The 26266-nt window shown below is 47.9% G+C and overlaps 1 protein-coding gene across 1 annotated transcript; it reads right to left on the bottom strand.

Moving 5' to 3' along the window:
• Window positions 1–12977: 12977 nt before the first annotated feature.
• On the bottom strand, window positions 12978–22296 carry C9H10orf143 (chromosome 9 C10orf143 homolog). Its single transcript, XM_071564004.1, has 4 exons — window positions 22182–22296; window positions 18251–18391; window positions 18061–18126; window positions 12978–16464 (listed from the first exon to the last, which is right to left on the bottom strand). The coding sequence occupies exons 1-4, from the start codon at window positions 22266–22268 to the stop codon at window positions 16435–16437; spliced, it is 324 nt and encodes a 107-aa protein (XP_071420105.1). The 5' UTR covers window positions 22269–22296; the 3' UTR covers window positions 12978–16434.
• Window positions 22297–26266: the final 3970 nt, after the last annotated feature.

The following is a 26266-nucleotide window of genomic DNA, read 5'->3' as shown; positions in this document are numbered from 1 at the left end:
ACCAGGTCACTGGGACTATTTTAAACCTTCATTTGAGAAGGCTTGAAAAGCCCTGGGTCGGGTTTCCTGCACCCTTTCCCTAAGCAGAGGTGGCACCAACCCCCCTGTGCCTGGCTCCAAGGGAAACATGGACAGGCCATCTAAGGCCAACTCACCAACCTGTTATACAGGTGAAAAATAGAAAATGGGATAAAAGACACTCAGAACAATGTGATGCTCCCCTTAGAGCTGCAGTTGGAGGACTGTGCCTGAGAGCCCCGAGTGTCCCTAACCCTGTCTGGGGCTTGGGATGCTTGTAGGGGATGGATAAACTGTCCCAAAGAGACCAGGAAAGCCATTTATTGTAGCACCAGCTCCTGCTTGCCCTGGATTTGGCATGTGGGCTGGAGCAGTGCCTGGGGCTTGTTGCTTGGGCAGGGCAATGCCAAAAAGTGTCAGAAAGGGGAATTTCTTCACAGTTACCAGAACAAAAGTGCACCAAATGGGGCACAGCGTGATCTGAAGGTCAGACTCACTTTGGGCTTGATGTTTCCAGGTATCACACTCGTCCTTGAGCTGGGCTGGGATGATGAGGGTGATGGCCACCACCCCCACGTGGGTTGGCAGGGGTGGTCAGCAAGGGTCCCACAGTGCCCACAGCTCCTCTGCAGCTCTCAGGGTTGGGGACAAGCAGCAGAGCAGTGGGGCTGAGCAAAGGGGGGTGCCCAGTGCTCCCTGGGCACCATGTTGGGCTGAGGTACAGCAGGTAAAGAGCCAAGGGCTGGAACTGGTGGCTGTGGAGGGGGATCCTCAGACAGGTGCCCTGGTGCCAGGTGGCCATTGGGACCCTCAGACAGGTGCCCTGGTGCCAGGTGGCCATTGGGACCCTCAGACAGGTGCCCTGGTGCCAGGTGGCCATCAGGACCCTCAGACAGGTGCCCTGGTGCCAGGTGGCCATCGGGACCCTCAGACAGGTGCCCTGGTGCCAGGTCCCCATCAGGACCCTCAGACAGGTGCCCTGGTGCCAGGTCCCCATCAGGACCCTCAGACAGGTACCCTGGTGCCAGGTGGACATTGGAGCCCTCAGACAGGTGCCCTGGTGCCAGGTGGCCACTGGGACCCTCAGACAGGTGCCCTGGTGCCAGGTCCCCATCGGGACCCTCAGACAGGTGCCCTGGTGCCAGGTCCCCATCAGGACCCTCAGACAGGTACCCTGGTGCCAGGTGGACATTGGAGCCCTCAGACAGGTGCCCTGGTGCCAGGTGGCCACTGGGACCCTCAGACAGGTGCCCTGGTACCCAGTGGCCACTGAGGTGCCCCGTGCCAAGCACCCTGAAGGTGCAAAAGAGGAGCTGCCCCTTTCTCCTTCCAGGTTTTCCCAGTTCTTGGGGCAATACCTCTGCCATAAGACCAAAGAAAAGCCCAAAAGGATGATAAACTCACTCTGGTACAGCTGTTTATTTAGGAATGTGCCACAGTTGTGTGCTTTAGCAATGAAGAGATCTCAGTCTGGTCCTAACAGAGACAAACATAATCCTCCCAGAAAGTGCCATGGCTCAGATAACTCCAGGGTAGTCAGGCCACATGAAGCTCTTTTCCACAGCAAAATTTATTAAGTTGTTCCCAAACTTCCACAACTTGTAAACTTCCAGCATGTGGATGTGTGGCTTGTGCTTTGCACAAGTGCTGTCCCTTCAGCCCAGGGGCTGGAACCCTTTAATTCTCTTTCCAGTTTCCCCAGCACTGTCTCTGTGCTGGAGTTGTGCACTACCACAGTGCTGAATTTTTTCATTTTCCTCTCAGTCTTTGGAACAAATTCTCTTTTTCAAAGTCTTCACCCCGTGGGGCTCTAAAATCATAACAATTAATGCTGGCAAAGACTCCTGAAGCCACCTAAGCCATCCCTCCCAGGGCAGGATTGCTGGAGCAGGCAGAGAAATTAATGGAGAGGGGAAGCACAGGAAGTTGGCAGGTTCCTCCTCCAAAGCTAAAGTTGGTCTAAAAAGTTGAAATTGCTTAAAAGAACTGTTTGAGAGGAGCTGGCAGAGCCCCTCTGTCAGCTTGAGTGTTAGATCCTTACTCTGGTAGGTGTTGAAATCACTAATTTGTCCCAATTTTAACTCTTATTTCAACATTTGCTTTTTTCCCTCCTTTTTACTTTTTCAGGATTTTGTAGCAACAAGGGGTGATGGAGCAGCTTTACAATATTCAGTGCTCATCACCCTTCCAGAGGCGTTAAGTGGCTCTAACTGCATCTGAAATATGAGTGCTGGTTCCTCGCCTGCTCAGCAACGTGTTCTTCCTACGTTACTAATTGCTCGCAGGAAAAATAGGAGGAATTTGTTTACCAGCTTCCTGCATAATATTCAGACATCTGGAGCTGCTGGGTCTGGATGGCAGTCCTGGGGGAGAGAACATACATCAAGGACAATTAGACAACTGGGGAACTGCAGCCTAAAGGGAATTTGCCCAAACATGGGAAACGGCTCCGCGACAGGCGCGACGGCTCCGACTGAGCCCCGGCACCCACTGCCTTCCCTGGGCTCTTCTCTCTCCCTCCTCTCCCTGGTGCAGCTTTCCCTGCTCTGTTTATCATCCTGGTGGTGCTGGCTGGAGGGTTGGACTCTGTGGTTTTAGAGGGTTTTTCCCAAATTATTCCATAATGTCTGACTATCTTTTTTGCCATCTGCAGGTGCATCGTCCCCATCCCTGGCCCTTATTCCTGTGCAAAGTTTCCCTCAGGAAAACTAATTTTTGTGATACTTAATTGAGGGGTGTGTGTCACTTAGGGATGTTTTAGGCAGAGTAAATACCTATGTCACACAACCCTGGCTGACTGAGCCCTCGCCTCGTCTGTCTCCTGTCAGACCTGCAGGTACAAACCCTTTCTTGTGGCTTCCTCTGGGCTTGTGCCACTCCTCAAAAATCCAGGGGCCACCACATGAGAAGCAGGAGCACAGTCCCCGTGGGGCTGCTCCTCATCTGTGCCACAGGATGGGTTATCGATGGTTTTCTCTGCTCTTATTTAACTGCTCGAGATCAGCTGAGACAGACGGTGTGGATTGATTGAAATCAGCCAAGTAAATGCTTTTAATCAGGATTTAAATCAAAATGTGAGAAACCTTGGTTTAACTAATAGATTTTGAAATTTCCTTTGCTTTTGTGCTGTTTTAGTTTCCTAAATAAAGGTCTGTCCCCTTTGGGGGTGTCCTGGAACCAAAACTCCCTTTGTAACACAGTGGGGACAAACACTGTGGTTTCCACCTAGGTATGTTATGAACATACTTTTAATGAACTTTAATTTTTATACAAAAAACACTTCTCTGCTGTATTTTGACTCCTTTTTTGTTGCCTGTATTTTACACTTCATGGCATCAGGCTATGGCAGGAGGTGACTGGGAGGCAGCCAAGGGACACTTGGGTGGCCTTTAAGGACCCTTCCAACCCAAACCCTTCTGTGACTCTCTGAAACCATGAGCAATGTGGGGAGGGGAAGCCCAGGGAACCCTCCGAGCACCCACAAATCATTAATTTATCCCCCAACGTGGTTAATGCTGTGGATTTGCACCGAGGCACCTGCACTTCTGGGCAGGTTCTGCTGGCAGAGCTGGGGCTGGGCTGGGTTTGGGTGGGCATCTCTTTTTGGGTACCCAGCTTTGTCTGGGGTGGGTGTCCATGGCCAGATTTGCCTTTGGAGACCCACAGTGGTGAGGGGGGAGCTGAGTTACTGGTGTGGCCACACGGTTCTTGTGAACTCGTGGGGGTTAGAATTCAGAATTCCTTCTGATTGAGCTGGTGCTGCTGTGCCTCTTTCAGTGGCTGCAAACAGACTCTCCCGGGGCTCTTGGGGGTCCTGCTGAGGACTCATCCACAGACATCCCACCGGGAATGGACAGATCCCGCTGTCAGGAGCCCTCACCGCGTCCCTGAAGGGCTGCTCAAGGTTTTTTGGCCGTCTTTCCCTGCCTCAAAGGTTGCTCCGTGTGCTTCCCTTCCACGTAAACCAGGACATTATGTCATCTTTGAGCTCCCTCAGGATTGCAAATCGTCCGCTCCGGGAAGGGAGATCTCTGAGATCCCTGCGGGCAGCTCTGCCAGCCCCGGGCAGGGCTGGGTACCAGCCCAAGGTCCTGCCCACCTGTCCTGAGCCCCATCCCGTGGTTTCCAGCCCGGACAAGGCTCGTGCCAGCCGAGGGTCCTGCCCATGTATCCTGAGCCCCCTCCCGTGGCTTCCCTTCGCTGGCGGGAGGAGAGGATGGAGCTGAGCTTCCTCCAAGCCCCTCAGCCATGGGAGTGTTTGAGCTGGGGAGAGGTGAAGATGCTCAGGAGGAGGAAATGCGAGCAAATAGAGCTGTCTGTGCGGCTCGGAGGGAGCAGGGAGCGGCTCCACGAGCAGTGCTGGAGCTCCTTCCTGTGGTGGCAAGGCTGAGTTACTCGTGTGCCACCAGCCGGGTCGGGACAGCAGCCCGAGCGTTCCCCCGGCCCCCCAGCCGCCCTCCAGCCGCGACATTCCCAGGGAAACAGGAGCTCTGGGCTGCCTCGGGCAGGTGGGCACAGGGCAGGGGACCTGCTGGGCACTCTTTGCTCTGGGAACATCCAGAGGGGACTGGTCATTCCAACAGCTCCGGGACAGCCACAGGGTCACTCAAGGGGTATTTCTATATAATGCTGTTTCCTCACTGCAGTTTCACGTGTCTTCCCAGCCAGGAATGGTCCCAGCTGGTGTTGGGGATGGAAAAACGGAGTGAGGAGGTGATAACGCAGCGTGTGCACCACGGGCATCCCTGGCCTGGGTACAGGCAGCTCTGGGGAGCCCCTGCCCAGCCCTGCCAGCCCCCAGGGAGCCCCTGGGCATGGCAGGCAATGGGCCAGGCTGTGGGTCCATCCTGCTCCTCTGGCCATGGGCACAGCGGCACCAATATGCAAGTGGTGCCTGCAGATCTTCAAAAGAACAGAATTCGGCCCTTAACGTTCTTTTGATGTGTTTTTTGTATGCAAATAAGGTTTAATTTCTGAACTTTGAACAGTTTGCAACTGAGTTTATTAGAGGGTTGTGTTATTAAGTTTATACTCCTGGGGTCAGTGCAAGGCAGTGGGAAACCACAGCGAACATTATTTATATTGTTAAACAAAGTCAAGGAATTCAGGCAGCTGCTACTCCCCACCAAAGCAGACAGTCAAAACAAAGCCATATTTGTAATCATACTCAGTAGTCTTTTTATGTGGAGTAATTACTAAAGTAATCGACAGACATGGATCAGACTGTTAATGCCAGAGATAGGCTGGGATCCACAGCTCCACCTTGCAGGGAGCAGACGGGGAACTGGGGGCTGTAATGAGCAGCCCTGGGGTGGTGCAACCCAGAGCTCACACTTGGAAAGCTGTTGCCTCAGCTGATGAGCTCTGAGGGGACCATTAGCAGCCCTGCTGCTGCCTGGGCTCAGGATGGTGATTTTGAACCTGGTGCTTTTCTATCTGATGGACTGGGTTTGCACTAAAGAAACAAAGACTTATTAATTAATTCCTTTTAATATGAGCATTTATATGTGTATGGCTGGTGAAATTCCAAATAAGGGAGAACAGGTCCAGGCTAATTTGCCTGCATTGACATAGGAATGGGACACTGAGTGGGGATACAAGTGGGAGGCTGCCACTGTGGCATCAGTTCCTGGGTGGATGGGGCTTGGAGCAACATAGTCCAGAGGAAAGTGTCCCTGCCCATGGCAGGGGGTGGAACAGGGTGAGCTTTAAAGTCCTTTCCAGCCCAAACCACTCCCTGATCCTGCGACATCTGTGGTCCAGGCTGTGGGTGATGCTCACCCACTCATGCTGCTCCACAGAGCACCATCTTACCTACACCCACCTGCCAAAACTATTTGATGTCTAAACCTGCTATAGAGAGAAAATAGAGCCACAGAGATACACCAGGTCCAGCTCCAGACCCCAGAACCCCACTGGGTCTTCATCCAGGGCCAGGCACTGCACTGAGAGCAAAGTGGAGAATGCAGGACTGTGTGGGGGTGAGAACAAAGACCTCCCACACCACTGGAATGGGAGCAGTGGGAATAAAATGCCACCTCTTTTCTGGCACTAATGAATATGTGGCAGTGCAGGAATAGCTCTGTGCCCACAGGAAGTCTGGATTTTCAGCTACTGTTTAAGCTTCTCTTCTAGAAGTGCCGGTGAGGCTCAGTCCTGTCATCCACTTCCTCTTACAACTGCCATCAACTTCAAAGGAAATCCTGCTGGCAAAATAGCTACAGAATTGTGTCAGGCGTTTATTTGCTCCCAAGATTAGATAATTAATGAAGATAGAATATTAAAATTACATTTACATAAAGCTAAGGGTAATCTTAAAGCGTTCTATTATTTTGTAAATGACCTGAAGTTTGTAAGGCATTTGTAATGATGAATCAGGAGACGAGGCCTTTCAAAGGAGGAAGTACAATTTATAATCTCAGTTTCCTTCATTATTTATTCATCCTCCTGTTGAATCATCTGCTCTTCAAAACCTGTAAACCCACGGAGCTCACTTTACCTGTAAGTGTTATTTTTAAGGAAACTTAGACCAAGCTCTGTGTTTCAGTCAGTCCAAATCCCATCAGAGGGAAACTCCACACTGATCCTTTTGCTTGGACCTGGTTAGTCTGAAATTCATTGAGTAACAGAATGGTTTGGGTTGGAAGGACCTTAAAGCCCACCCAGTGCCACCCCCTGCCATGGGCAGGGACACCTCCCACCAGCCCAGGCTGCTCCAAGCCCTGTCCAACCTGGCCTGGGACACTCCCAGGGATGGGGCAGCCACAGCTGCTCTGGGCACCTGTGAATTTCTTCCCAACATCTCATCTAACCCTGCACTCCTTCAGCTTAAGGACATAAATTCTACAGGACTTCTGTGTGGCTTCCCCTGCAGGTTTAGACATTGCTACACCTGAATTACTGAAGGTGTAGTGATGGTAAAACCAGACATTTTCTATTTTCAGCATAAAACCATGGAACTATTGATCCCTCTCCACTCTAGTGCTGCTTTTGTGGCAGTGCCCTGAACAATTGCCATCATATGAACTCATTGTTCTGCTCCTTTCTAAACAAGCATCTCTCACCCAGCAGAGCTTTGTTTAAAGCCAATTGCCTGTTGCCAGGAGCAGCAGTTTCCCCACCCTTACACCAAGGAGGAATTTTCATCACAGAAGTGTGGCTGTCCCATCCCTGGGAGTGTCCCAGGCCAGGTTGGACAGGGCTTGGAGCAGCCTGGGCTGGTGGGAGGTGTCCCTGCCCATGGCAGGGGTGGCACTGGATGGGCTTTAAGGTCCTTCCAACCCAAACCATTCCATGATTCTATTCTAAGTGCAGACATGGCCCTTGGTGGGCACCAAGGGCTCAGGAGGATCCAGCTAAAAATATCAGGTCCTTATCCCAAAGGCTACTCCAGAGACACTCCCTTGCCCCAGTAGGGAACAATAAGAACCCCAAAATCCTTGCCAGAGGGGCTGGCACTAAACCCAAACCTCCTCTCAGCTTTTCAGCACAGGCAGAAAGATTTTGGGAGAGAAAACATTTTGGTCCTATTTGTAAAATTGCTGCCACAGCCTCTGATCTGGGAAAGGGATTTGCTGCCCAGAGACTGGGAAAGTGTCAGTTTGTAAAGAGCAGGATTTTGTGACTCAGCTTTTAACAGAATCTGAACAATTTCTGTGTGATGCTCAGCACAACTGGCCACAAAAACAGACAGAAAACTCTGAATGTTATTTACTAAATGACATAATCTTCAATGAAATAGCCTCTATTTACTAAATAACTGAAACCAGCTATTTCCCTTTTCTTACAAACTCTTTAAAATTACTCTGAACTCTTTTCCTTCTTGGCTTTGCTCAGGAATTGACATTTTAAAAGCTTCACAGACTCTTTCCTTGGTGAGCTACTGAGTCAGGACCTGAAATATGTCACTTACTGGGATTTTCCAGCTAGAGGTGTGGAGTTCAGAGAAATTTCTTTTCTTTAAAGGCTCCTTTTGTTCAAGACTGAATGAAACCAGCAGCCAGTGGGGTGGTGAAGCCCCAGCTGCGGGTGCTGAGGGGTTGGAGAGGGATCCCTGAGTCCTCTCCCCGTGGCAGATGAGGGTGGTGGGGGTGAGGGCTGGTGCTTGGGAAGGTGTTTGGAAGCAGAAGGAGCCTTTGGGTGGGATCTGGGAGGCACAGGGGGGATTTTAGCTGTGCTCTGCCCTGCTGAGATGTTGTGATGGAACAGCCACATTTTGCTGAACTTGTGTCTTGTTATTCCCGGGGCATGGACAAGCCTGGCTTAGGGGACACAGGGAGAAGTGTGTTCAACATGTCTTCATTACTAAGGACTAATTCATGGTTCTGGATTCCAGCTGTGGCTGCCCCATCCCTGGCAGTGTCCCAGGCCAGGCTGGACAGGGCTTGGAGCACCCTGGGCTGGTGGGAGGAGTCTCTGCCCATGGCAGGGGATGGGAATGGATGGGCTTTAAGGTCCTTCCAACCCAACCCAGTCAGGGATTCTCTGTAATGAAAAGGTACATATTAACAGTGTGGTTTGAGAGGGAAGAGCTTCCCAAGGAGCTGGACAGACCCTTGGCCACAGCCAGACCTGCAGACCTGGAACAAGTGGAAAGGGGAAGAAAGTACAACATGAACTGGGTGTTAAAGTTCTGATCCAGACAAACCCATTGCAATTGCTCTTAGGAAGTGACTCTGGGGCCTCCTTGGAACCCTCAGTGGCAGCACAAGGTGGCAACAGTGGTAGGAAAGAATCCCTGTGGAACAGGCACGTGGGGAAACCTCGGGCTGATTTCACAGGGCTGGCTCCATGGATTAGGAAACATCTTCTTGCTTCTGTAAGTCTGTATCCCATCTGCAGCCTTTCCAAACTTCACAGGCCTCTCACTGTGCCATTACAGGAGGATTTCAGTCTGATTATACTTTAAAAACTCCCCCCTCTAAAGAAACTCAAAGATCAGAGACATTTTCTTTTAAGTATTACATTATTTGAATGCTCCTGCTGCTCATTACAAAATGTTTCAACAAGGCACCATGGAACTCTTAGGCTTGACATTTTCATTGTTAGAATTGTTTTCTCTACAAATCCGAGTATTTCACTTCTATCCAGTTATTTTTTTATCAAAATGTATGTTAGAAAGTTTTAATCACAACCTGAGCAGGAAGCACAGTCACAAGCCACTGCTGTGGGTACATTAACAGGACTCTGAGAATCAAAACCAAACACAAAATAAATGACATGTTTGTCCTTCAGCTGTGAGAAAATGGGAATGCAAAGTCGAGGGTCTTATTTTTTCTGATCCCCACTATTCTCTAATCTTATCAAATATACATTCCCATATTCCAAGGCAGCCTGATAAAGCAGCTTGCTAGAAATAAGTTGCATTAGATTTTGTAGAGCACATTTTCCTAGTAAATCCAATTTCACAATCTGGTTCTGGTGACACATTAGCCATTGCTTACCATAGCAAGTGTTCCTTGAACATTTGAACCACCGAGTTGCACACCATGCAGCAGCTGGGCTGTGCCAGCACTGGGGTGGCAGCAGGGCCAGGGCAGTGACTGTCCCCCTGTGCCACCACAGGCCCCTCGAGGGCTGTGCCCAGTTCTGGCCCCTCATGGCAAGAAGGACTTCGAGGGGCTGGAGGGTGTGCAGGGCAGGGAATGGAGCTGGGAAGGGGCTGGAGCAGCAGGAGGGGCTGAGGGAGCTGGGGGGGCTCAGCTGGAGAAAAGGAGGCTCAGGGGGCACCTTCTGGCTCTGCAATCCCTGCCAGGAGGGGGGAGCCAGGACAGGGGGTCGGGCTGTGCTGCAGGGCACAGGGACAGGAGGAGAGGGCACAGCCTCAGGCTGGGCCAGGGCAGGGGCAGGGGGCACAGCAGCAGGAATTTCTGCCTGGAAAGGGTGGGCAGGCACTGGCAGGGGCTGCCCAGGGAGGTTTGGAGTGCCCAGCCCTGCAGGTGCCCAAGGCAGGACTGGCCGTGGCACTGAGTGCTCTGGGCTGGGGGACAAGGTGGGCATCGGGCACAGGGTGGGCTCCATGGGCTGGGAGGGCTTTGCCAAGGTGGGCATCGGGCACAGGGTGGGCTCCATGAGCTGGGAAGGCTTTGCCAACGTGGACATCAGGCACAGGGTGGGCTCCATGGGCTGGCAGGGCTTTTCCAAGGTGGGCATCGGGCACAGGGTGGGCTCCATGGGCTGGGAAGGCTTTGCCAACGTGGACATCAGGCACAGGGTGGGCTCCATGGGCTGGGAGGGCTTTGCCAAGGTGGGCATGGGGCACAGGGTGGGCTCCAGGGTCTGGGAGGTCTTTGCCAAGGTGGGCATCGGGCACAGGGTGGGCTCCAGGGGCTGGGAGGGCTTTCCTGGGATTCTATACATTCCCTTTCCCTAGACCCCACCCTTCCCTGGGAATGCAGCCTGGTTTCCCAGCACACTCCCTGGCCCCCTTGGGGGCAGGAATAGGGATCACTGCCCAGCAAACTCCTGCCTGGCCATGGAGCATCTGCACAGGGAGCTCCTGCTCTCCCTGTTTGTGTGTGAGTGGAGGTGCCTCAAGGTTCATAAATCTGTATGCAGTACTAGGGGTTCTCTAACAGCAATTCATTTTAATTATGTGAGACATAAAAAGACCACCTACAGATGAGACAATACAGCTGTAAGATTCTCTAGGTTACTACGGGGAATACTTCATAACTGAAGTATGTTTTCCCCAAGGAATTCGACTACCATTTGATTTAATTTTTAATTTTTACATTTTAATCAAAAATAGATCAAATGGTGGTGTTCTCCCCTGGGAAACATACTTCAGATATGAAGCAGTCCATGTTCCTTTTAAATATGTAAAGCTGCCATTTATGTATAACTCATGAATGACACCCTGTGTTGCAAGCAAATATCACGCAGTGATTTCTCGATTGTTGCAGTAACAACACTATAATCACACACAAATATCACCCCACCTGGTTCCACAAAGAAAATGGCAATAAAGAGAGGACTTTGGGAGCTAATCCCATCTATCTGGAGTGCTGAGGCAGAGCCACCACGGGGGGAGCATGCACAGGCACTGCAGTGATGCCACAGCAGTGCAGGACAGGTGAGCACCGGGCAGGTGTGGCTGTGCCTGAAACTCAGGGTCAGGAACAGTTCGGGATCTCAGAGCCAAGAACAAAGAACAACCTGCTCTGGGTGTGCCAGGGAGCTGGGGACAGACTTTGGACAAGGGAAGGAGGGACAGGACACAGGGAATGGCTTCCCACTGCCAGAGGGCAGGGATAGATGGGATATTGGGAAGGAATTGCTGGCTGGGAGGGTGGGCAGGCCCTGGCACAGGTGCCCAGAGAAGCTGTGGCTGCCCCATCCCTGGGAGTGTCCCAGGCCAGGTTGGACAGGGCTTGGAGCAGCCTGGGCTGGTGGGAGGTGTCCCTGCCCATGGCAGGGGTGGCACTGGGTGGGCTTTGGGGTCCCTCCCAACCCAAAGCAGTCTGGGATTCTGTGACAAGAAGGAACAGTCTCACCAGGGGAGAGACAAGCTGGATAGAGGGAAAATCCCTTCCTGGAAAGGACTGCCCAGCCCTGGCACAGCTGCCCAGGGCAGGGGGGGAGTCCCCATCCCTGGAGGGATTTAAAAGCCATGTGGATGTGGCACCTGGGGACATGGTCAGTGGTGGCCTTGGCAGTGCTGGGGATGGTTGGACTCCCTGGGCTCAGAGGGCTTTTCCAACTTGAGCAATTCTGTTTGATCTTCCTGGGATTTTTTTCCTTCTCTTTGTGTATACTTACAAAGAAAACACAATGGCCAATGTTTCTCTTGCTTCCTTGAGAAGAGTTGGGAACACCTCAGGAAGAGAGGGCTGGCTGGGTCCTGATGGCCCTGGAAGTGGGGAAGCCCATGGCTCCCTGGCCAAGCCACTGGGCACCACTGGGAAGTGTGGGAGAAGAGGATCCCAGTTACCACTGGGAAGTGTGGGAGAAGAGGATCCCAGTTACCAGTGGGAAGTGTGGAAGAGGATCCCAGTTACCAGTGGGAAGTGTGGAAGAGGATCCCAGTTACCACTGGGAAGTGTGGAAGAGGATCCCAGTTACCAGTGGGAAGTGTGGAAGAGGATCCCAGTTGCCAGACTGTGGCTGTGCACTTTGGTTTCCAGGACATCCCTTTGGTCCAGCAGCTGTTGGGATGCAGCACTGGGAGCTCCTGGTTCTCCTCAGAGCCCTGTGCACAGCTGGGTGTGTGTCCTGGATATCCATCCCGAGGTGGGAGAAAATGCCAAGGTGTAACCCTTAATTTGGTAATTACTGCCAGTAATGAAGGCAAGAGCAGGACTATTAATGTGTGACTATTAATGTGGAAATAGATGACAGCACATCATGTTCCCAGGAGAGTTGCTGAGGTTTTAAGCAACTAATTTAGACATAAACACCAGCACTCTTAAATATATTCAATAAATTATAATATTTTAAATAAACAAAAATAAATTTAAATATATTAAATATATTAATTTCAACCTACAAGTTGTATAACTCTTGTCTTTGTGGCTTGTCAGGTCCAGACTGCCTTTAAACCTCACATACTGACCCCAAAATTTTGATTTTCCATCTTCTTTTGGCAGTCAAGATGTCAAATGGACACAGAAATAACATAAAGAGTTAAGCAAATGCCAGTACCATAATCTAAGCCACTAAACTTAGAAAAACAATTTTATATAACAGGTATCTATATATATGTCTCATAAATACAAAAAATCATATCTACAGTATATAATAAATAAATTATATTATTAATCACACATATATAGTTATATATTTTTATATATATTTATATAACCCATATTAAAATAAATCCATTACATAAATATGTGTATAATATATAATAATACAATAAGGTATTATATTTATTATCCTCATCAAAGGTTTTATTTACCTTTACACCTCAGAGCCTTCAGGAATCATTAGTGGAATAACAACACCAGACAATTCCAGGCTGCAGCCAAAGTGGTTTTAATGCTTCTGCTTTTATAAGGAACAGTTTACAAAATACAAAGTTAAAAATAATAATTATATCCTTTCAACCTGAATTAAAACCAGAGCAGGTGCCTTTTTTTCCCTATGTACATGTAAATAAAGCATCTCTCTGCTTACTCTGTGTACAAACCACAGCAGCAGGAAAGATAAAGATTAGACATTTGGTATCAATAGAGCAAAAATTCATAGTTACACAAGTCATACAAAAATAATTCTGTGGTTCTGCTGCAGATTTGACACAAATCTGCTTTAAAGGAATATCCCACCCTGCACCTCTCACAAACCCCTCAGGATTCTGGCAGATCCCAAAATAAATTACATCTATTTCAAAAAATACCACTATTAAAAGCCTTCACTTTAGCAAACTATTAAACTCCTCATTGAAATTAGGAGGAAATGATGAAATTTGCAGGAAACTAGTTTTTTATTTAAATATCATTATAGACTCAATCTGACCATTCCTGTATCATGTTCCTGGAGAATGCCAAGGCTACACTTCAAACCAAACAGCCCCATTTCTGACCCTTTTCCTCAGGCTTACCTTGTGCAGCACAGTTACTGTACCAGGAGGTTTAAAAACCCAAGGAAAATCCCAAAATAAATTACATCTATTTAAAAAAAATACCACTATTAAAAGCCTTCACTTTAGCAAACTATTAAACTCCTCATTGAAATTAGGAGGAAATGATGAAATTTGCAGGAAACCAGAAGTTTTTTTTTATTTAAATATCATTATAGACTCAATGTGACCATTCCTGTATCATGTTCCTGGAGAATGCCAAGGCTACACTTCAAACCAAACAGCCCCATTTCTGACCCTTTTCCTCAGGTTTGCCTTGTGCAGCACAGTTATTGTACCAGGAGGTTTAAAACCCAAGGAAAATCCCAAAATAAATTACATCTATTTCAAAAAATACCACTATTAAAAACCTTCACTTTAGCAAACTATTAAACTCCTCATTGAAATTAGGAGGAAATGATGAAATTTGCAGGAAACCAGAAGGTTTTTTTTTATTTAAATATCATTATAGACTCAATCTGACCATTCCTGTATCATGTTCCTGGAGAATGCCAAGGCTACACTTCAAACCAAACAGAAACAGCCCCATTTCTGACCCTTTTCCTCAGGTTTACCTTGTGCAGCACAGTTACTGTACCAGGAGGTTTAAAACCCAAGGAAAATCCCAAAATAAATTACATCTATTTAAAAAAATACCACTATTAAAAGCCTTCACTTTAGCAAACTATTAAACTCCTCATTGAAATTAGGAGGAAATGATGAAATTTGCAGGAAACCAGAAGTTTTTTTATTTAAATATCATTACAGACTCAATCTGACCACTCCTGTATCATGTTCCTGGAGAATGCCAAGGCTACACTTCAAACCAAACAGCCCCATTTCTGACCCTTTTCCTCAGGTTTGCCTTGTGCAGCACAGTTACTGTACCAGGAGGTTTAAAACCCAAGGAAAATCCCAAAATAAATTACATCTATTTAAAAAATACCACTATTAAAAACCTTCACTTTAGCAAACTATTAAACTCCTCATTGAAATTGGGAGGAAATGATGAAATTTGCAGGAAACCAGAAGTTTTTTTTTATTTAAATATCATTATAGACTCAATCTGACCATTCCTATATCATGTTCCTGGAGAATGCCAAGGCTACACTTCAAACCAAACAGAAACAGCCTCATTTCTGACCCTTTTCCTCAGGTTTGCCTTGTGCAGCACAGTTACTGTACCAGGAGGTTTAAAACCCAAGGAATGGCTGCTCTGAAGGAGGAGGATTTAAAAGAACATGGCCCAAAACCTACAGGCACCAGAACAGACCCAACTGGTTGTTGTTTCCATCCTATCCAGACCAGGATTAAGTGTAAAGCAAACAAGAAATACACCCACAGGCACCTGTGCATCCTTAACATGATAAAGTGGGAGTTATTTAAATGCAAAGCACTTTTTGGTTTGATAATCTACATCTTCCTTGTGTTTTAAAAATTATTCCATACTTTTGTCTAATTAATTACAGCAGCAAATTTTCCCATCTCAGAGTCTACTTTTGATATTCTCCTCCTTGAACACCCACGAGTTTGACCATCCACTGTTCTAAATTATTACTAAATTAGAACTTGTCACACTTGAAGCAGCTTAACAGGTTTTGAGTGGTTTTGCAGTGATTAAACTCTCAGGTACCTTTTAGTCCTTTACATTTAATCAGCTATTTCAGCTTTTCCAGCACAGGATCTGATGTTTATCCATCTTTTTTTTTTAATATTGTCATGATTTCCAGGATTTTTTTTTCTAAAAAGGATATAAAAATTGGATATAAAAATTAATTGCTTACAAAACATGACCTCCCAGACCTTGGTGACAAGTATGTTGTTTGAAAATATTTATTTTCAACTTAACTGAATTTTTTATTGGTTTGGAGGAACCTCTTGCCCAACCACAGTTTGAATGCCAATCTTTTGTAGGTCTGCCCATGGACTTATTTCCTTATCTATTTCTTAACTAAATTCAGTATTTATATGATATTCATTTATTTAGTAAAATATCACCTTAATAAGTCAACCCAGTGCTAACTCCAACTCCCCACAAACATGGGAAGGATTCCAGGATCCAAACCCCTTTGCATGAGGATTTTGCAGCCTGATGAACCCCCAAATTAACCTTTAAAAGCCTGTCCTGAGTTTTGTGCCACTTTGGGGCTCCCATTTGAACTTCCAGTGGCTCCTGGATGCTCTCAGAGCAGGAGAAGCTGCTGTGCCTGTTTTGGGCTGAACTCTGCCCCAAAGCTGAGGTGTTGCACCCAAATAGCAAAACTCTGCTGCCTTAGAGCCTTAAAATGATATAATCCTATAGACTGGCAAAAATAGGGATTAAATTATTTGTGACAAGCCAATAAAAGGAAGTGGGATGGTGAGTTCAAGCTTTTTTAAACAGATGTTTTTAGGATTTAAATCCAAGCTTCAAGGGGAGTTTCATTGGCATTCCCAGCTGCAAAGCTGAGCAGCCACTGAACACCAAGACATTTGTGTCCTCCTGTTCCTGCCTGTGGCCCTGGCAGAGGAGCATTTTCCAAGAGTGGCAGGGAATGTCCCAGGAAAACCTCTGGCACCAACACGACCTCTGGCCCAGGAGAAGACAAGACCAAAGGCCAGATCAACTTAATTAGTCTAAACCATTAAATCAACCTTTTCTTTTCCTTTTCAAACACATTCTGAGCTACCTTAAGAGCAGAAGCATTTTTAGCAAGTGTAAAACCAATGCCAGTTGTGCACTGAGTGCCCCAGAGCAGTGTGGGGTGTGCTGGGCCCCAGCCAGCCAGGGCAGGGGTTGCAGGTGCCCAGGTGGGCACAGGGGCACCTCCAGCATCCAGAGGGTGAGGCAGTGCTGCTCCTCTGCCAGCTCTCCATCTCTAGAAGCCCAGGATGTGACTGAAGTGCCCCTGAAATGCCAAGATTTCATGTCATTAAAAATAATGCCATCAAAACCCAAAGGCTTTTCCTCACTCTTTGTTATTTTCAATCACAGTTCCACTAAATAACATCCCAAATGTTCTCTTGGTTTTCCCCCCAAGGGCCAGTGGGCACCTAAAACATTTGGATACCAAAGGGAATGTTCAGTGTGAGCTGGACAAGGACCACGACTGAGCCATGAAATTAGTTCTGCACATGAAGTTCAAATACAGCCACAGAAAACAGACAATTTTAGCATCATATTTTATACCTCATTCTGTTCCACCATTAAATGTTTAAAGATTTTGAGGATAGAACAGAAATTTACCTTTTGGTTGGCAACTTTTATTTTAAATTCAAGTCTGCATTTCTTTAGGTCACATTGTTCAAAGAGCTCACAGTAATACTTTTAGAACCCCAAACATCCCAAGGATGATGGGGATGTTCTTCCTGCTCCCAAATCCTACCCAGTTCCCTTCCAGAAGCTTCTCCTTCTCCTAAAATCCTGCCAAAAATCCCAAGGATGATGGGGATGTTCTTCCTGCTCCCAAATCCTACCCAGTTCCCTTCTAGAAGCTTCTCCTTCTCCTAAAATCCTGCCTAAATGGTCCATAACACACTGGCCCAAAGAAAGCTTCCTATTGTTTTAGGAGGAAGATAATTTACTCTTAGAACTCCTACCAAATTTATTGAACTGTCTTATCTGTTACTGGCCATGAGTAACTCCCTTCACAGTCAGTGAAAAGACCACAATTAAATCTATACAGAAACACACTTAGAATTAAAAAAAAATAAAATTGTTTTGAGCAAAGCATTTTGCATCTCAACTCAACAATATAAACTAAGTTAGTGAGAAGCTCTATAAGGGCTCCAGGTCTTTGTAACCCAACCTTGAGTTTCCACACTGAAAGCACAGAGAAAAAATCCTTAGTTTTGAGACTCCAGCTCTCCCTGAGCAAAGCTGCCAAGGTGTTTCCCTTGTTCCTCACTGCAGCAGCTGAAGAGCATTTAAAAGTGACTAAAATAGTCCCAAATTTCCATAGATAAATGTCTTGGAAGAGGTGAATTTTACCTTTTCCAGTTATCTGGCTTTTTCCCCAAGGTCATTATTAGGCCATAGGACAAAAACATGTCAGGCTGTTCTGACTTGGTACAAAAATGGTGTTATTTTATTGTATTTCATTTGGGATGATGATATTTGTACTCAGTCATGAGATTCCAAAGTGAGCTGTTCACTGACAGGAGAGTTTTACAAAGTCTGACAGAAGGAGATGCCTGAATATTTTGCTATGATCCAGTAAATCAAGGACAATTAGACATGGGATGGAGGAAGCTGCATGTTCCTGTTTGCTTCAGTTACTTCCTAAAATCTGCTTTTTAGAGGGAATTTGAAAAATGTGTTGGCAGCTTCTGTATTTTCCAGCTGCTGCTGGAAAGACATTAATTTGTGCTCTGCTGAAATGCTAATTCAATGTGGTGTTTTTTAATTTCTATGCTTTACTCCTGAGCAGTGTCATTGTGGGGTTTATTAATTTTAAGTTTCATGGATCTAATACTTCTGTCCCAGAAAGCAGGTTCAGACTTACAGACTCTCCAGCAACACATCTGGGGCAAGGCTGGGCAGCTCCTTTGCTTCCATGGTTTTCCAAAGTCTGATTAAAAAAACATACACAACACCAGCAGAAAGGAAAAACAGTGGAAAATTATTTGCAGCTTTATCACAAAAAGTGTTTTAAATATGATTTTGAAACAAACACACTGACAAAGGGAACATACCATGGAATTTTGCTTTGTTTTTTCAGCCCAAGGACCACAGGCAGGGGCGGGTTTCTGCCTGGCATCCAACTCCATGGCACAGTCCACGAGGTGGGCACCAGCCTCCCTGGGGATGCTCTCCAGCAGCTGGCACACTCGTTTCTGGAAGAATCACAAGCAACAGTTTCATGTCTTGGCAAAGCACAGGGCCCTCATTTCCAGGATTTTCCTGTTTGTGGTCCTGAGGATCCCACACTGATTGGGAAAACACTAAGTTGGGAATGGCCTGTGAGACACCAAAATGTTGTATTTCCCACTGCCCCTCCTGGTGGGTGAGAGGGAATTCTGCACATCCCACCGAGGCTCTGGGGCTCAGTTTCAGAGAATTCCACTGGGAAAGAGCCTCCTTCAGCCACCACCAGGGCAGGATTTAGGCTGGTGTTTATCAAAGCAGCAGATCAGGGAAATGCTGTGAAATGACTAATTAAAGCCTGGAAAGAGAGGGAATGGCCTGAAGCCAAGTCAGACACTGATGAGGACACACTGTGTGATCTTTCCCTGAGTGCTGTCGCCTCTTTCCAGCTTTAAGGCAGGACAATCCATTAACTTCCCCCTCCTGAAGCTGTGCCTGAGCTAGGACAGAGAGACTTTGGGATGTCCTGGGAATCAGGGGTGGGACAAAGGGCTGGGCTAAGCCCCCACAGTGCTGAGAACCCACCACAAGAGCAGAGATTCCCAAAGGCTGCTCTGAGCACCGAGGGACTGGGAAGGTGAAGCTCCAAGTCTGTGGGAAACACCAACTGGGAGCCTCAGGAAGCAAATCCTTGGCCTGTGAGAGTCCATGGAATGGGGAGACCACCCAAATCCCAGGGGCTCCCTGGAACTGGAGCAGCAAATCAACAGAACAATGGGAAACTACAAAAATGACACATATTTAGGCTCTGAATTCCAAAGAGATACACACACACACTTCTGGAATGTTCTTCCAAACTTTAAGGAATACCCGTATTCCATCTCTTTCTCCAGGAAGATGATGTGTTGGCACTGAACTAGCAGTGTAGAAGCACAGAAACTAAATTTAAAATTGGAATATGTTATGCCAAAACTAAAATGGATCAATACAACAGCAACCTCTGTGGGAAACAGCTGAGGTGGGAACACCATGAAGGAAGGTGGGATATTTGTGGGAAGGGAATCCAAAAGTGAAGTATCTGTTGTGAGTAACAGAAAAACAAAAAGTCTGAGAAGGTTCTCTGCAGAGAGATGGAATTCCCTTGGGTAAAATCCTCTTCCCCTTGTTGCTGGAGAACTCATCCCTTATTAAAGGAACAGCCCTTGGTGCAGCAGATAACTGGGAAGATGGGTGAGATGAGGGGAAAAAGGGAAAAATGCCACAGATCAGAGGGAATGTGGCTCATCAAAACTAAATTCAAGGTATTGCTTTTGGGGGTTTAGGTACTTGGGCATCAGTGACAGGGATTCAGGACACAGAGGGGACAAACTCCTCAGGCCAATGCCAAGACAAGCTGTGGAAGGTTCTTGCTCCAGGAAAGACCTGACTCTCTGGAATTCTGTTAGGGAAGGAGCTATGAATCCATCAATCCAGGCTGTGCAGGGGACAGAGGGCAGGACTCAGAGGGCCTGTGATTAATAAGGATCAATGAGCTCCCTATTAAAAGAGCAAGGAGGGATTGCATCCAAACAACTGCCCTTCTCAGGGAATGACCAGGCCACATCCAGCTTGGAAATGCAGCTGGAGACAAGCAACAACAAATCAAATCCAGGTGGCAAACAGATCTCTCTGTAGAGAAGTCACTCTCTCTTTTCCAGCTGGAAAGTCCTAGAAAATCCCCTGTATTTCTGCTGATGCTGACAGCATAGAGGCCTCACAGATGCTGCTTTTCATCAACAGTGAAACCAAACTAGTGCAAGAACTATCTCCAACCTAAATGAAACAGAAAATAGTTTGAAGAAAGATTACTGCTTGTTGGTTTTTTTTTATAATTTAGATAAGATTTGAAAAATCTCCACAAAATCTGATGTTTTGCACTTGCAATTTCTGATTTTTTACCCCATTTTTAAGAGCCAGCCAAACTCCTGTTTGGGGTTTCATCAACACCTGTCCTACAGGTGTAACTCAGGTCTCCAGGCAGTCCAGCTTTCCTTAGTTCAGCTCCACTGGATTCCCTCAAGGAAGGGACTTGGATGGCCATGTGGAGATGCTGTTTCTAGGACCCAGCTCCCTAAGGAAAGGTGGCTCTGTTTGGGAATGCACAGGGAATGTGAGGTCCATGCAGATCTTTCTGGAACACTGGCCTTGAAAATCTGATATTCCTTACAGGCCTTTCAAGTCCAAATGCTTAAAACAAGGACAAGGAGCTCCATCCTACAGCAAGTTTCTGAGATCCATGGAAATAAAGGCACCAAGGTGCCAAAGGAAATCAAGGGTACGTATCTGTAACATCCAGCAGGAGCTGAGGGAGAGCAGGAAAAGCTGTGGCTGGGGAAGAAATGGTCCAAAGCACCTTGTCTGTGCTGCCAGCTAAAATCAGGGAATTATGGAATCACAGACTGGCTTGAGTTGGATGGGAACATAAAGCCCAACCAATCCCACCCCTGCCATGGGCAGGGACACCTCCCACCAGCCCAGGCTGCTCCAAGCCCTGTCCAGCCTGGCCTGGGACACTCCAAGGGATGGGGCAGCCACAGCTTCAGATCTTAAATCATATTTAAGGTCCCTTCCAACCCAAACCAATATGAGATTTGGGGATTCTGATGCTCTGCCACACACGTTTTAGGATTTTCCCTGCTCTGTAGACAACCATCTCATGGACTTGCTCCTGGGCAGCCAGCAGCTCAGGAAGTATGGAAAGAAGCTGTCCCTTGCCTCTCCAACTTCAAACCCTGCAGAAATTCCTTCTTCCCTTCTCAGCCTCTGACAGGAAGGTCACAGAAGTTCCTCTCTGTAAAATGTTTCCCTGACAAATGTGGTTTACCCCTAAATACACAAGTTCTTGCTGGGCATGTACTCGGATGAGAGATGTTCAGAAGGTGGAGGAAGGGATGGAGATTTTCCTTGTTGGAATGGAGAGATGGACACACAAGCTCAGCTGAAATGGAAAACTATTCCAGAAGCCCAACAGGTATAAATGCTAAACACACCATTCCTGGAAGCACATCCTGGGGCCAGGAGAGCAGAGAGAGGTGGAATTACTGAGGCTGCCTGGCAAAGAGGGCTTCAGCCAGAAAACAAGGAAAAAAATTAAAAAGGGAAAAAGAGAGAAAGGAGGGGGGAAAGAAAAGAGAAAGGAGGGGGGAAAGAAAAGAGAAAGGAGGGGGGAAAGAAAAGAGAAAGGAGGGGGGAAAGAAAAGAGAAAGGAGGGGGGAAAGAAAAGAGAAAGGAGGGGGGAAAGAAAAGAGAAAGGAGGGGGGAAAGAAAAGAGAAAGGAGGGGGGAAAGAAAAGAGAAATTGGGGGTGGAGGGGGAAGAAAAAAGAAAGGAGTGGGGAAAGGAACAAGAAATGGGGGGGGGGGAGAACAGAGAAATGGGGGTAAAGAAAAGAGAAATGGGGGGGAAGAGAAATGGGGGGCAAAGGAAAGAGAAATAGGGGGGAAAGAGAAGTGGAGGGGAAAGGAAAAAGAAGCGGGGAGGGGAAAAATGGGGGAGAAAGGAAAGAGAAAGAAGGGGGGAAGAGAAACAGGGTGGGAACAGAAAGGAGACGGGAAAGGAACACGAAGCGCCCCCGGAGCCCGTCCCGCTCCATCCCATCCCGCGCCGTGTCCGTGCGGAGCCCAAAGCCACGGGCCCGACCCAGCTGCGACAGTCGCGACACGGGACCGGACAGCGGGCACCCCGCCCGGCTCTCCCCCTTCCTGCCCCGCCCGAGCCCATCCCCTTCCCGTTCCCCATCCCCATCCCCGTCCCCGTCCCCGTCCCTGTCCCTGTCCCTCACCCGCTCGGGCTCCCCCGCCCCGCCCGGCCCGCACTGCCCGCGCCGGCCCCGCACGGCCCCGGCCATGGGCTGCGGCACCGCGGCCATGGCGGCACCGGCATCCGGCACCGGGACCCGCCCCGGGATCCGCCTCTGGATCCGCCTCTGGATCCGCCTCTGGACCCGCCCCGGGACCCGCCCCTGGATCCGCCTCTGAAACCGCCCCGGGATCCGCCTCTGGTCCGCCTCTGGACCCGCCTCTGGAACCGCCCCGGGATCCGCCTCTGGTCCGCCGCTGGATCCGCCTCTGGAACCGCCCCGGGATCCGCCTCTGGATCCGCCTCTGAAACCGCCCCGGGTTCCGCCTCTGGTCCGCCTCTGGGTCCGCTTCTGGATTTGCGCCCGAGATCCGCCCCAGGATCTGCCTTTGGATCCTCCTCGGGATCCACCCTCGGGATCCACCCTCGGGATCGTCCCCGGCACGCTCTGGACCCGCCCCGGGCTGCCCCGCGGACCCAGCCGGGTTGTGCCGCTCCGCGTCCATCGCTTACGGGGCAGCACCGTCTGAATCCCAGTCCTGAGCTGGGAGGGACCCCCAGGGATCGAGTCCAACTCTCAGCCCTGCACAGGCGCCCAGACCTTCATTTTACTGTTTTCCTCCAGGAAAATATCAGTTTCCGTGTTTGCTGCTTTTGAGTCCCTGTTAAACTCCCCCTCGTTTTGTTTTGTTTTGTGTGTTACAAGTCAGTGACATTTAATCAGGAAAACTGGGGTCCTGCCAGAGCCTTTTCCACAGACCTGACATGTCCTGAAGGGAATTCCTGCCTCGTTTCAGGATATTTCCTCTTTTTTTTTTTTTCAGGGTTCACACCATACAAACTCTTCACCTCCCAAACCCGGACATTTTTCCAGATCAAAGTGGGTTTTGCTTCAACATGTGCCTTCTATACAAAACCCAGATAATATAATAAATATAATATAATATAATATAATATAATATAATTATATCATAATATAACTATATCATAATATTATATTATATTATAATATAATAATATAATAACATAATATATAACATAATATAGCATAACATAATATATAATATAATATAATAATCTAATTAATCTAATTAATCTAATTAATATAATATAATGCTGAACCACATTCTTGCTCATCACTAAAGGTTTTTTAATTTATTTTTCTTCATTTAATATCAATTGTATTTTAATGTCAGAATAATAATAGCAGACTAAAAGAGGATGTAGCCAGATAAGAAAAAGGTTGCTAGGTTTAAGTTATTATCTTTTATTTACACTGCAATAAATACTATTACTGGATCAAAACAGGGCTTGGATTTATCCTGAATACTTGGCAACTTCCAGGTATTTTTGTTTATTCCAACAGGAATTCCATAGTCTCTCTACTGATATATCTTTGCCTGTATTATTAACGGCTTAAGTAACTTTTCTGCCCTGTGTAAACTGTGGATTCAGGGACTGGCTAGAATGGGGATTAGGTTCAAACAGCAGATATTTTAGGGAATTCCCAGCTGGAATGCAACAGCATAACTAACCCCTTGTCCATAAGGAATAGGTTAAAAGAGCAATATTTTAGGGAATTCCCAGCTGGGAATTAGGATACAGCCTAACCCCAATGTCCATCAGGAATGTGCTCTCAGTCCTCCACCTGGGAACTGGCACATGTAAAGCCAACACACAATTCTTGGGTAAAGCCTCTGAGTCAGGCAGGGCTGGAAAACTGGGAGCAGGGAGCAGTTGGGATCCCCACCCATCCTGTGCCCTCGGGGGTTTCCCATCCCAGTTTGGTGCCCCATCCATCCCCCTGGAGCTCCAGGAGAGCAGAGGGTCCCCTGGCACTGCAGGAGCCCTGCCCGGTTCCTTTGCCTGCCGTGGAGTCCTTGAAGCCCCGTGTTTCCCTGGAAGCTCCTGCCAAGGTCTCCAGCTGCGATCCCAGAAATACGGCCGGATGGGAGGCAGATTTAGCTCTGCCACGTCTCCACGGGCCTATCCATTTGTAACAGCCATCCCTGCCTTTCCCTTCCAGAGGAACCTTGAAAAGGTCTTGGGAACCTTATTCAAGGAGGAGGGTTTGAATTATGTGCCAGAGCTGGAGTTGCCATCGGCTGTGGAGGGGGAGATTTATTTCCAGGAGTTACATCTGTCCCACACTCCATTCCCGAAGCGCAGCCGTGCCATTGGGCGCTGGCTTTGGCCCTCCATCCCACAATCCCTGACCCCAGCCCTTGGGATGCTCTGCTGAATTCCCTCACAGCCAAAATCCAGCTCCATTGGTGGAAAATGGCTCAGGAGCGGCACCAAAACATGGACAAAAAGCAACAAACCAAGAGGGAATTGGGCAGTGGCAGCAAAAATTGCAGTTTTCCATGGGAGTCTGTCCTTAATGCAGCAGGAATGTTTCCATCAAACAGAATGTATTTGGTGGGGAGTGTAAAAGCAAAGGAATTTCCCATTGGAAACCAGATTTGTTTGTGGAATTACCTGTTTTAGCCTCATTAATGGCACAGCACAACGTCCTGTGCTGCTCTTCCCAGTGAAATGTTTTCCATATTATTCAATATGGAATTTTATTTCTATGATCCAAAATCTAAAATAAAATCAGGCAACCTGTGGGGCTTATTTATAGCCCAAGGATTCAGGATTTATTTTATGGGGAAAAAATACTGTTTTTTCCTTGTTTTGTGACTGAAAGGGAGAATCATTTTTAAAAGCTCTGGAACTTAGCAAAATGAGGTAAAAAAATCCCAAATATGCTTTCCCTAAAGGTTCAAATTTCTGATTATTGCACTGGGTTTCTGTCAGGTTAAAATGCCAGTGAAAATAAACAGACTTTCTTCCTTCCACTTACTTACAAAAACTAGAATTTGTTTACAAAACCCACATAGTTTTACATCTTCTTTGTTTTCTTCAAAAGTGTTTACACTTTGAGAAAAGACTTTGAGAAAAGTCTTTGAGAAAAGACAAGAAATTGAAGTCTAAACATAAATATTTTATTTTTGATTAATTTCTGGTTTGGTTTTGAGATTTTGTTTCAAATATTGAAGATTAACGTGTCAAAATTTGACACTAAATTTATAAGAACAGTAAAATTTCAGGATGTTATTTGACCATCTTTTTAAAAGGGATAAGAGTATTTTAGATTATTTTTTTCTCTTTCTGCATCAGAAGGATTATTAGACAAATCAAAATGAAATATTCGCCGTTCTTGTCATTCCCATCACAACAATTCCCATCTCCAGGGGTAATCCTGGTTCCAGCTGCAGCTTTATGGGCCTTGAGCTCCTGGAGTGAGAATCTCATTTCAGCTTGGCAAGATCTCAGATTCTTTTTCACAGAATACGTTGGCAAAGACAAAGGGAAATGGGAAAGGGGAGGGATGGGCTGTGCTGTGCCCTGGCACAGGTGGGGCAGGTGGGAAGGGGCAGGATGGGCTGTGCTGTGCCCTGGCACACGTGGGCAGGTGGAAAGGGGCAGGATGGGCTGTGCTGTGCCCTGGCACAGGTGGGGCGGGATGGGCTGTGCTGTGCCCTGGCACACGTGGGGCAGGCAGGGAAGGGGCAGGATGGGCTGTGCTGTGCCCTGGCACACGTGGGCAGGTGGGAAGGGGCAGGATGGGCTGTGCTGTGCCCTGGCACACGTGGGGCAGGTGGGAAGGGGCAGGATGGGCTGTGCTGTGCCCTGGCACACGTGGGCAGGCAGGGAAGGGGCAGGATGGGCTGTGCTGTGCCCTGGCACACGTGGGGCAGGTGGGAAGGGGCAGGATGGGCTGTGCTGTGCCCTGGCACACGTGGGGCAGGTGGGAAGGGGCAGGATGAGCTGTGCTGTGCCCTGGCACACGTGGGGCAGGCAGGGAAGGGGCAGGATGGGCTATGCTGTGCCCTGGCACACGTGGGCAGGTGGGAAGGGGCAGGATGGGCTGTGCTGTGCCCTGGCACACGTGGGGCGGGATGGGCTGTGCTGTGCCCTGGCACACGTGGGCAGGCAGGGAAGGGGCAGGATGGGCTGTGCTGTGCCCTGGCACACGTGGGGCAGGTGGGAAGGGGCAGGATGAGCTGTGCTGTGCCCTGG

The sequence above is a fragment of the Pithys albifrons genome, chromosome 9 (genome assembly GCF_047495875.1).
Source record: "Pithys albifrons albifrons isolate INPA30051 chromosome 9, PitAlb_v1, whole genome shotgun sequence".
Lineage (NCBI taxonomy): Eukaryota > Metazoa > Chordata > Aves > Passeriformes > Thamnophilidae > Pithys > Pithys albifrons.
Note: the sequence above shows the minus strand (reverse complement) of the source record. Positions and strands in the feature narration are given on the sequence as shown.